The sequence below is a fragment of the Tigriopus californicus genome, chromosome 12 (genome assembly GCF_007210705.1).
Source record: "Tigriopus californicus strain San Diego chromosome 12, Tcal_SD_v2.1, whole genome shotgun sequence".
Lineage (NCBI taxonomy): Eukaryota > Metazoa > Arthropoda > Copepoda > Harpacticoida > Harpacticidae > Tigriopus > Tigriopus californicus.
In genome coordinates this window covers 12747923-12759247 of record NC_081451.1, presented here as the reverse complement: position 1 = coordinate 12759247, position 11325 = coordinate 12747923, and the positions used below count along the sequence as shown (strand labels likewise).

Genomic DNA, 11325 nt, shown 5'->3' with positions numbered 1-11325 from the left:
AAAAACTTCCAGACCAATCTTCAATTCCTGTGTTTCATCGATCAGCAAATTCAAACTCGATTTCTGATCAGATTTACTTTCGAGTGGTTGGGTAATCATATTTTTGTGTTTTGAATCCATTTAAGAAATCTGTCAGTGTACAGTAAATAAGTCATGATTATCATTGTAACAAGTTTGAATGTTTTGCAAGAAAAGCTCTCTAATTCTGAAACTTGCCTGCAATCTTCTTCACTCATCTGGTTCCCTTGGACTTCACTAAACAATAATCCATTTACTTCGAGGATACGCATGGGAAAACAATCATAACAATCTTTCAATTTCGCTTCAAATAGCTCCTCTCGAGGGGGGCTTGCAGTTTCTTTGAAGAAGGCAAGACCGTTGAGTGTCTGTTGCGATAGAGGGGCTGAAAGACACTTCTTTGAATCCACCAACCATATATGATAGAATGATCAATATCTTTTCAGTCGGAAAAGTTAACAGAATCGGCTATTGGAGGCACACTGACTTGACTGACTAATGAAAAAAACAGGGCACTAAATGATCCACTATTCTGATGAATCTGGATTTATTTCTCTGCGGAAGCTGCTCATTGGTTAGCACTTCTTGCACTCTCACAAACATTTGTTAAATGTTACAAGACAAAGTACTCTTTACTATCACTGGACTAATAGTGTTTTGTTTCATCTCTCAAAGCTTTGAGAGTCCCAAAAAATGGTCTCATCATGACCCCTTGGTTATTAAAACCGTTTGGCCAAGTCGAATTAGCTTTCACAACTAATGCTTCGAATTTCGCCGTTGGGATATTTTTGAAGCCATTCTCCCACTCAGATCCTTGCAAATGATAACATTTGACACATTTTGGCATCAATCTAATGGATCCTAAACTTCATTATAGTTTTTACAACCGTGAACCTCATCCAATTAAGTTTATTGTGAGACAATTTCGTTGGCATTTAGTGGTACTTTGCCATTTGCCATAAGATATCCTCCCCAGCAGGAATTGCGAGGCGGTCACACTCTAACAACTGATTAGTTGGAAATAAACAGAGCACCATGTGACTCACAACAACCCCTTTGAAGATGAATCCTTTTTGTTGCGCCGATTTCTTCACAATTAGCTCGTTGCCCGAAATATCCAGACAACCCTGTCATAAAGGCTAGACTTAAATTGAGATTCGTGGCAAAAATGCAAAGCTCTACCGCCTTGTCTAGTAAATGCCATTTTCGAAGGTCACCCATCCCATATATAAAAGTGGTGGATAAAATGCCATTTTTGATTGAGCTCCAAGATGAACATATACGAATGGAAAGTTATCTATTTTGCTGCGTTCTTGTCTCATTCAATGGTTGCTACTGGCCAGCTTGCGAAGTTCTCAGGCACACCTTTTGATCCCGTGAAAGCTGGGATTGCCACGTCCACCCAATCTCAGTTTGGATGCCCATTGGTGACCAACCGGGCATTGGAACCTTTGATTCGACACGGTAGATCCCCAGGTCTCTTTAGCTTTGATGGATTGTCTGTGGATCGTAGAGAAAGCTACATCATGAGCATCCGGAGGTCTGAGGGATGTATAGTTGGATTGGTATTTGGGTCGAACCCTGTAGACTTTGGATTAGTGGCCGATCTCACGGAGCGCATTCCCAATTCAAAACTGATCGTCATGGGAGCCTCTAATGAGCTGATTGCTACAATCAACCGACAAGTCGTGGTATTGGTAGAGGATCCAATAGCCAAGAACGTTAAGGTAACCAAGAGAAACTTTCGCCAGGGCGTTCAGAAGGAGTTTTAGCAATAGAAAATTTGGATCTCAGTTTTGACACTGATTTCGTGTTTTTACTAGATGAGTTAGATTTGCTTAAGGACTTCATAAGTAAAATCTTTACATGATCGGGGTTTTTCATTGCCGTTTTATATCAAATTGAAAAACAATATTTTAGCTGGCTAGAACGGGTCAAACAAATTAGTATTTACTCTAAAACCTTCCAAAAATGCGGTAGTGCAATCAATGCAAAAGTTGTCATCTCAAATGGTTCAAATCCAATTTTTGGAACGTAACTTTCAAGACCTTGACATAATGTTGTGAAATACTCTTTCGGTTTGGCCTGATCAGGATTGCTCCTGGGCTGAGTACCAGCCTGGACCGGTTGAAAGAGGAGCCGGAGCCACAAATAAGGTCACTTAGGAGACTCCCGCACTTTAGGAAACCATTGGCTCGGACAAAGATTAGGAATTGGTGTTTCAGTCTAAGGGTTTTGGAGCGGTGGAACAACTTGGACCCCTCCTTTCGGAATTTCGAAAGTCTCCGGCTTTTCAAGAGGATGCTGAAATCCCTGGATGTATCGAATTACCTAAAATACCAATTGTATTGATTTTTTTTATTATTTCTAGTCCCTTGTTTTCAACAATGCTATCTGTTCGTTTTGATTTCATAGAACCTATGACAAGACACTCTTTATGCACCTTCGGGAGTGCTTGACTTGACCAAACAATAAGCAATAGAACAGAAAATGCCGTGAAATTTGAGGCTGGAGTTGTTTGTGCTCATATTTGATGAGGGAAGGGAACCATCTGACAGCTTTCTTTAAAAGGCTAAGATCCTCATGAAGAATAAGATGGGTGGCGCCAACTGACAAGCCAATGGCTGAAGCAATGTCGGACACAGTCCTCCAAGCATCCTCCTTGATAAGTCCCCACTGATTTCCACGTTTCCAAACGTGTAGGGGTTGCTCAAGGAGGATAACTTTGTCAACAACGCGTGTCCACATGAACAAGATTTGTAAACAAAAGTTGTTCACTACTTATTGAACTTTGGCACCAACTTCTAGAAAACAAATCATTTGACTTAGTTTCAAACCTATGAGGTTAGCCCTGTTCTGTCTCGAACGGCCCTCGTGCCCTCAGATGTGAGACACATTTTACCACGGAACCTTTGAAATGTTCCCGGTTTTAAGCGCGCTTGAATTCATAAGCAGCAAGCGCTCTCTTTGATCCTCATTTGCGTTTCGAACAGTAAACGACAGTTGTCGACAGCATGTAGTTGAGTACATATCTCATAAATATATCACATTAACCAATGTTACACAACATTAGTGGTAATTCGATTTTTCTGCTTCTGTCTTTTCTGTGTTATTCATGCTTGGGCTCCTTCTTGCGTATAAAGGAGAGGAACTCTGGATTTTCCGACGGGGCAATCCAGTTTCCGCGTTATCAAAATACCCGGATTCCTGAGGAAGGGATTCTTTCCTAAGAATAATGATTTTTAACTTCTTTCAATTTGTCGAGTGATGTAGAACACCCCATTGCTATAGATAATAGTGATATGGCATTAATCTAAATGTGGCTGACTACGATCTTGCCAAGGGTTGATTTTATTCTGCCGAACTAACGAAATGTGAACATAATGCCTCGAGCAGCTTGATTGAAATGGAATTTCCGTACATAGATCTGCAGTCATTTCTAATGGCAGGCCTGCCATGATGTCCAAACAAAAAGGTTTGCTTGATGCAAAATCAAGTTCTTGTGACGTGTTGTGAACAACAAAAAGAGATTTATTGGCCTATGTTATACCGAGGACTCTAAATACATACACATTTTGAAAAGTTGACTAAAGCCTGCTTATATGCACTTGAAGTCAAGTGTTATGGACGATCAGCCAAAAATGCCCTGTACTTGCTTTAGGCTTTCTTGCAAAATCTAAGAAAGCTCATCATAGATAGATAGATTTATTTCAGGAGCACTTTGACCATGATTGGGTAATGTTGGCATCTAATCTTTGAGTTGGCATCTTCATATATCAAAAATTTCATGAGCATGTAATTCCTCAGGTTCTGAGTAAGCAAAAGCTTGTTTTCATCAGGACCTGGGCAAATTAAAGAAGACATGACCTAGATAGTCAATAATGTTACATAGGCCAAGCTGCAACACTAACTTGAGTTAAGGGAATACAAAATGAAATTGAAAGACTTTAAGGAAGTCTTATAAGGACCCTTATTTGCAACGTCACACGGCCCAAAGAGAGCGGGAAGAGGCAACATAGATTGCTAAATAAACTGCTCTTGCCTGGCCTTGAACGTAATATCTTTTCCGGACATTATGTGACCCGGGCCACTAATTATGTATAAGATTTTGGGAGAATTATTCTAAAACAACACAAACGCATTATGATTCAATGAAAAGGAATTGACCTAATCGGCCCTCTATTTGGTAGGGGATGAATGACAAAGCGTCCTCTGAAGTGACGAACGTAAAACATATTTCGTGCAACGTATGGGGCTATTGGTTCGAATTAATAAGAAAAGAAGGAGCCAAAAAAAAGAAGTAGAGAGAAAAACATGACAAACAGACCAGAACATCTATTTTCAGTGTAAATTTGTTCTGCTTACTAGAAAATGTGAAACGACTTCTGGAACGGGAGAAGACTAATAAGTTTAGAATTGTCTTTGGTGCATGGAGTGTTTTGGTAACGGAAAAACGTCAAATCACTTTTTGCATAACATTTGAATGCCATTGAATCATAAAGAATCTTTTCAGCTGCCGCCCATTTGGATGTTCCAGCTGTTTGCAATTACAGCCTTATTACAGGCGGAAGGTCTACCTGAAAAGTTGACGGTATATTCCTCCTTTTATGAAAGCTAGTTTTCAGAGGTGTAATGGTCACTCTCTTAAAACGGAATCAAACGTCACGTTTGGAAACTTTTTTCATGGCTCTGTGTTCACAAGTGGTTGAAAAGTTTCCAGTCACTCGTGAAGAGAAACACGATTTTTGCGCATCAAGTTTGGTTGTAAATGGTTTTATGAATGACTGTAAAAATTATACCTTGAAAACCCATTTTCACAAAAGAAAACTGTCTCCATACTTAATCGTTGGGCCTTTCTTTGGATGTGATTCATTCATGCTCGGATTTCAAGAAGTCAATATGGTCAACATCTCAAACCTCTCTACCTCGTCATTGCCTCTCGTCTCAAGAGAAGCTTGGTCAAGCAAGCCCGTATTGGCCTTCTCTTCAAACTCGACGGCATGAAAAGGCAAACTCGTCCATATCAACTTTCTTCAAGCCTAACTTTTAGAAATTTCATACATAGAAATCCCCGGCTATTGAATAGAATAAAAAAGAATATCCTTATTGTGACTCTTGGTGATGTTTTGCTTGAAATTTCAGGTTCTCAGATTATGAGCATCGAAGTTAGACCTCACGTATTTTAAGTGACACTAAGATGCTGACACCCTACAGTTTTAGCCCTATTCCCTGCTTTTCCAAAGCTGAGAATTTGTTTCATTGTTTGCTGAAATACATCGGTTAACTTGGGCGCAATCGGCAATCAAACAAACTGGCGCCTTTGATCGATTGTTTGATTTAAAAATAAATAAATACTTGCTTTTGCTATATTTGCAAACCTCTAGATGTACGACAGACCAAATTTGAGAAAAAAATATTCTAGTGATAAGTTTCGTCATCTTGTCAGATAACATTCCATCAAGTAAAGCTATATTTAAGCCGCATCTGTCATTGATCGAAAATAAGAATTAATAGATCAATGTTTATCGAATAAGGATAGATTAATGGCTACCCTGGCCCACCATCAGGTAATTCTTCAAAAATGTGTTCTATCTCAAGGTCAACATATTTTGCGGCCGACAATCTGGCGCTTATTGGAGTAAAAATGTGAACCTTTGGACTCCTGGCCGTGGGTTTAAAAAAGCATTTGATTGGAACCGCTATTGTCGAAACATTTTGGACCGTCAACGATTCGTCGTGGGGCATTCTGGATTAAACCCGATGGTGATGTTACCCAAGAAACCAGGGGATAAGATTCGGGGCGTGGAGGTTGACGCCATCAAGCTTTTTGGGCAAAAGCACAACCTCAACGTGGAATTTATTCACGGACAAATTGAAGCATCTGGAGCAGATTTGAACAGGTCAAAAGCGCTTTTGGGACAGGTATTCTAGAAGTGTTTTAAAAAGCTTTATCTTGACATTAGCGCCATTTGCGCATATTTCATCTCAAAGAGTGATCTTTCATTGAGATCTCAAAATGTCGCAAATAATGTGAAATATCAGTCAAGAGCTATCAGTTAGCCAAGGGATAATACCCTATCGCTAAAACTTGAACACATTTGCTCTTTTGAGGCCAAAAGAAATGAAATTGGACAAAATGCAAAAAGGTGTAGAAATGTACAAAAAGGTCCTACAATGGCAAAAAGGTCGGATTTACTAGTTTATTCATTAAATGTCTTCATTTTATTTACAAGAAGCAAACATTCCTTTTTTTCTTGCAATGCTCGTTACATTAGGACACTTTTTAATTGATTTGATCTTAATTGTATACTAATGATTTTCTTCCGGAGCCTAGTGTTATTGCACGTGGTGCTTTAACTCATTAAATGACTTTGGTTTTTGGTTGGATCAAACCCTATTACCCTTGAGAAGTGAGGAGAAACCACCCATTTGACGTCATTCTATGGAGCAAAAGTACATACAAACTCCCCAGAAAAGCACCTGCGCATTTATCTAAATTGCCGACTTGTTCGAGCGAACAGTATTCTGATATTGAGCCAAGAGGTCAGTGCGGTGACAGAAAAGAACTACATCAACTAATTTCATTTTTTGAGTTCTGTAACACTGAGAAAAATCGCCATTTGCTGAAGTTTGGTCAAGTCCTAGACCTAATACTGTTGGGTTTATAACTTGAAAAATCGTAAAATCGTAATTTTAGTATTATGCTTAAATAATCAAAACACAAGTTTTTGACATTATTGTGCAATGATAGAAAATATATTGCTTAAAATGACCAATAATGGCTTGAATGAGAATACGAATTTGTTGTTTGAGATGTGTGTATTCCCTCATAACGGCACATCTCAAGAAATATATTATAAAGTTAGACTGTTACTTGACAATCAAATTGACTAGGACAGACGTAAAATTGACAATAGTTTTGGTCCTTTCATGACACAATCAAATGTTGAGAGTTGTAAGCTTTCAGACCATTATCCTCTAATCTGATGTCATTATTTTAAAAAAAACTGTATCATTAGGTTATGCGCCTCCAGGACTGACATAAAAAAAGAGCGAGAAAAATTCAAACCCACAGCCTTTTTTGTCGTTCCCGGCTTTGTACTCTTTGTCTGTCGTTCCCGATAGAAAGAATAGAAAGTGAAACCTTATTACAATGAACAAGGCCAGAGGCGCAAGCTGCACAAACAGTTTTGTCTGGAATCAGATCCCAAACCCTCCTAATAGTAGCTAGCAGGTCATTTTGATTTTCATGGGCCTTTTGTTGGCACCTCTCTATCAAGGACCACATGGAAAAGTCCCAAAAATGGTCAAAACTGTCGTGGGGTCAGGCCTGAACTTTGAGTTGCTATATGTGCAGCTTGTTCCTCTGCCCTTGTTTGTCGTAAGAACGCGTCAAGAAAACAAGGAGGTCCTTTTGAATGACCTTCACATCAAAAGAATATAAGTAAATTACCCATTGCTTTACCAAACATAGACACCTATTATTGAGGGCAGAGCAATGTTTTGTTGAAAATCTATGTTACATGACTTATGCCCATCCCTGTATTCACCTTGTATTTTATCTTGTTAACATCCTGAATCTCGAATACGACCAACAAAGAAGAGCGGAGAACTCGGCGTAACCAAACTTCGAGTAGATCAAGGCCTTTTTGTTATTCCAGTTGTATCGAGGTAAAATAGACTTGGCCTTGACTGTGGTCCTTCACGTTGATGGATACAGAGACTTTGCATGCACCTCGTATACTGATACCTTGGAACTAAAATATTGCACCAGACGACCGCAGAAGCTTGTGGCTTTTGGCAATTTGGGTCGGGGATTCGATTTCTGGAGCTGGATCTCAGTCTTTACGTGTTTGAGTCTCTTCTCCATTACTTTTGCCTTGATTTTTCACGTTTATAAGAGCCTGATTAGACTAAAAACCTTGTATAAGAATCCTGGACACCCCATGGATTTCCTTCTCCTTACCTTCACCGCTTTTGTGGAACCCGATCCTTTGGTGTGGTTTCCATCTTGGTCGTCAGGTTCGAATACGTTTTGTTAATCTCATGATCTGCAATAATCATTGCACCATTCGTTATTTAGGAAAGCTTTTGTTCGTCTTGTGGTCAATATTTTCGTTCTTCGTTACAAGTTTTTTCAATTCAAACCTACGAAGTAATCTTATTGCCCCATCATTGGAACCCAAGGTTGAGACGACGGATGATTTTCTCAATAGCGGACGGGATCTTTTGTTGCTGGATTTGCTCGGATTTTTGCTCAAGTACGTGCTCAATACAAATTTCCAAGTAAATCAGTTGCAAAACGGTTACCTTTGGAAGACAATTGGACCGCATGTCGTATCTTTTCAAAATTGTTATCTCTATTCTAAAACGTAATCATGTCTTTTAAGGATATTTTTCAATATACCGCATCAAATATTCACCCAACTACATCCTTTAACAAAGTTGACCTTTAAAAGAAAATGGACACCAACGGTAGCTGTAACTAGTTCAAATGCAGTAGTAAGTCCCTAATTTTTCTGGGGGTACATAATGTTACAGATGGGCGTTGTGTATTTTGGTTCAATGGTGCGTAGTTTCATTTTTTTACTATTCCCAGACAAAAATCCGGAACAGGATTTCAACGCTTTCTGGATTACGTTGAAGATAATCCCTCATCCCTGTATTCTCTCAATGACGATTTGGATGCGGTGACAGACAAAATCATGTCTGGAGGAGCGGTCATCATTTGTCCCAAAGACTCTGAGATGACCAACTATCCAACGGACCCCGTTAATATGGGTTTGCCTAATCGGTACTTTTCCAGAGAGTCCATATTCAGCGGTTTCATGGCTAATAGATTACGGAAATATTCCCCATACTTGCCATATTTGAATACAGTGATTGAACGGTTCCGAGAATCAGGCCTCCATCAAAGGGCCCTATATGAACAATTGCCATTAGTTGCTCTACCTGGCCAATTTAAACCGGATCAGAACGAAAACGGGATCCGGATGAGCTTGGACATGATGTGGATGGCTCTGTTTATTTTGGGTGGAGGAATCATCCTGGGCATGGTAGCCTTCATCTTTGAAAAGGTGATGGACATGCGCAAACGAAGTATCGTGGGACAATGACCGGAAGCTGAAACTTGAAAAGCAATCGGCAAATGGATGTATTCCCATCAAGGATTTCATATTAGTTAGACCAACCCCAATAATCATTGTCACTGTCAAGGAGACCTTTTTGTCGAAGATCAGAATACAGGCACTCTAATTGGAAGCACTGATATTTCCTAGTTGACCATTTCAAGGGTTCCATCTTCAAACAAAAAAGCAAGTCTGAAATGGCTAGTATTGTTTCAATGATAGAAGAGGTCTTGGTCCTAGTCCCAACTAACAGCTACAGCTGATGCATGATGAACAGGGGATATCCCAAAGCGTGCAAAGAGGTTTCGTGTAATAGGATTCTTTCCTGGACCGTGGTTGTGGTACAAAATCTGGCCTCTTAGAAAGTGCCTATGATAATGGGGTAGTCGGACTCAAAGCTTTGGTCGCATTTAGACTTCCATCCTCCACAAAATAGGCGCAAATATCTTTGATAGTGTTTAGAGTAATGGATATATCTTTTCCATATTCCATATGCGAGACTGAGCCCCTCACCATCGGGTTGACAAGGTTAGTGTCCAACAGAATTGGGAACCTGACCTTTCCGGAAGTGATTACCGGACACAAGTTGTCCTTCTCGGTCAAGGACCTACCTTACTGCCCTTGGTCTGACATTTCTTTGGAACATTGGCGGTCAAATACCGTTGTACGGCTCCCAGCCAAAGCCCATAAACGACGGGAGTTGACAAGGGATCTGTTCAATTTGACCTACCCACTCTACTGCAATAAGGGCCCTTATTTGCAACGTCACACGGCCCAAAGAGAGCCGGAAGAGGCACGGTAGATTGCTACATAAACTGCTCTTGCCTTGCCTTGAAAGCAATTTCTTTTCCAGACATTATGTGACCCGAGGCACTAATTGAAAATAAGATTTTGATAGAATTAGACAAAAACAACACAAACGCATTCTAATTCAATAACGAGGAAGTGGCCCAATTGGCCCTTTATTTGGTAAAGGCTGAATGATAAAGCGCCCTCTGGAGCGCAGAACGTAAAACATATTTTCGGGGCAATAACCAATATTTCCACTATTTACCGGCACCCACCTGTTTATGTATTATCTTTGATTCCCGTCTTCATTTTTTTCATGTTCTTTGAACCAACTCCAGTCATCTCTGCTGTGGCATCACAATTTAGTCTACAATTTTATCGGTCTGACAATCAAGTCTACTATTTTATCATTCTGGACCATTTCATTCCTATTTGTATTAGTACATGCAGTTTTAGACATCTTACAATCTGACAAGACTAAGAGTCGCGAAAAGGTTAATAACAATAATAATGATAATAATTTATTAATTTGTTATATATGTAGGGAAATAAAGATTAACGTCCCATTGGAATCGATTACCTTTTACAATAAAAAACGCCAAAACGTTGAACCACTTCAAAGAAGCCATCATGTCAATAGAACTCTAAGAATTAAAGTAAATTTTTCTCTGATCTTACTTGTACTGGTGATTCCGCTTTCACCATGATCAATGCTAGGAAAAACATTCTTGAAATACAAATCCTAATAACCCCCCACCACCACCTCCAAAAAAAGGAATGAAATCCGTAAGCTATTAAATGATCTGCGAGTCACAGATCAAGAAGCTTTGGAGGACAACAAGGACTTGAGACTCTCAAGCTCGTCTGGCTCTGATGGTGTGACATCTTAGTTTCAGATGAGATAATGACTGGTTCTTGCTTCTGTTTTCTCGTACTTGATGAGTTCCATCTTGGATCAGGGGAAGTTTCCACCTTCATTAAAGTTAGCTCACGTTGTTGCAATTTTTAAAGGTAAAGATAAGTTGCTCCCCAGTAACTATAGGCTGATTTTACCCACTTCGAATATTGCGAAGGTGTTTGAGAAGATCATGAAGTCCAAACTTGTTGAATTTCTTGAAGTCAATAAAGTCCTTTCTCCAAGCCAGCACGGGTTCCGAGAGCATTTTAGCACGGTTTCCCAACTGATTGAGCATTTAGAGCAGGTCATTGAGGGACTGGAAAGGCATGAGTCAGTTGATGTTGTCTATCTTGATTTTGCCAAGGCATTTGATAAAGTAGATCATGGCCTTTTAGTTAACAGGCTTCATGACATTGAGATCCAAGGCAAGGTTCTCGAATGGATAAGAAGCTTCATTCAGGATAGGAAGCAAATTGTTAATGTTGAGGGATC

The 11325-nt window shown here is 39.6% G+C and overlaps 1 protein-coding gene across 1 annotated transcript; it reads left to right on the top strand.

Moving 5' to 3' along the window:
• The first annotated feature begins 1239 nt into the window (after positions 1–1239).
• LOC131892274 (uncharacterized) lies at positions 1240–9573 on the top strand. The gene is made up of 5 exons (XM_059242078.1): positions 1240–1745; positions 5617–5940; positions 7680–8040; positions 8102–8279; positions 8618–9573. Exons 1-5 carry the CDS (start codon positions 1290–1292, stop codon positions 9132–9134), a joined length of 1836 nt encoding a protein of 611 aa, XP_059098061.1. The 5' UTR covers positions 1240–1289; the 3' UTR covers positions 9135–9573.
• Positions 9574–11325: the final 1752 nt, after the last annotated feature.

Bases quoted from the DNA above. Each gene is read 5' to 3' on its own strand.
- LOC131892274 (XM_059242078.1), top strand. From the start codon at position 1,290: ATGAACATATACGAATGGAAAGTTATCTATTTTGCTGCGTTCTTGTCT. The intron at 8,041-8,101 runs GTTCGAATACGT...TTCGTTATTTAG, and splicing joins GTTTCCATCTTGGTCGTCAG to GAAAGCTTTTGTTCGTCTTG. The intron at 8,280-8,617 runs GTACGTGCTCAA...TACTATTCCCAG, and splicing joins TTGCTCGGATTTTTGCTCAA to ACAAAAATCCGGAACAGGAT.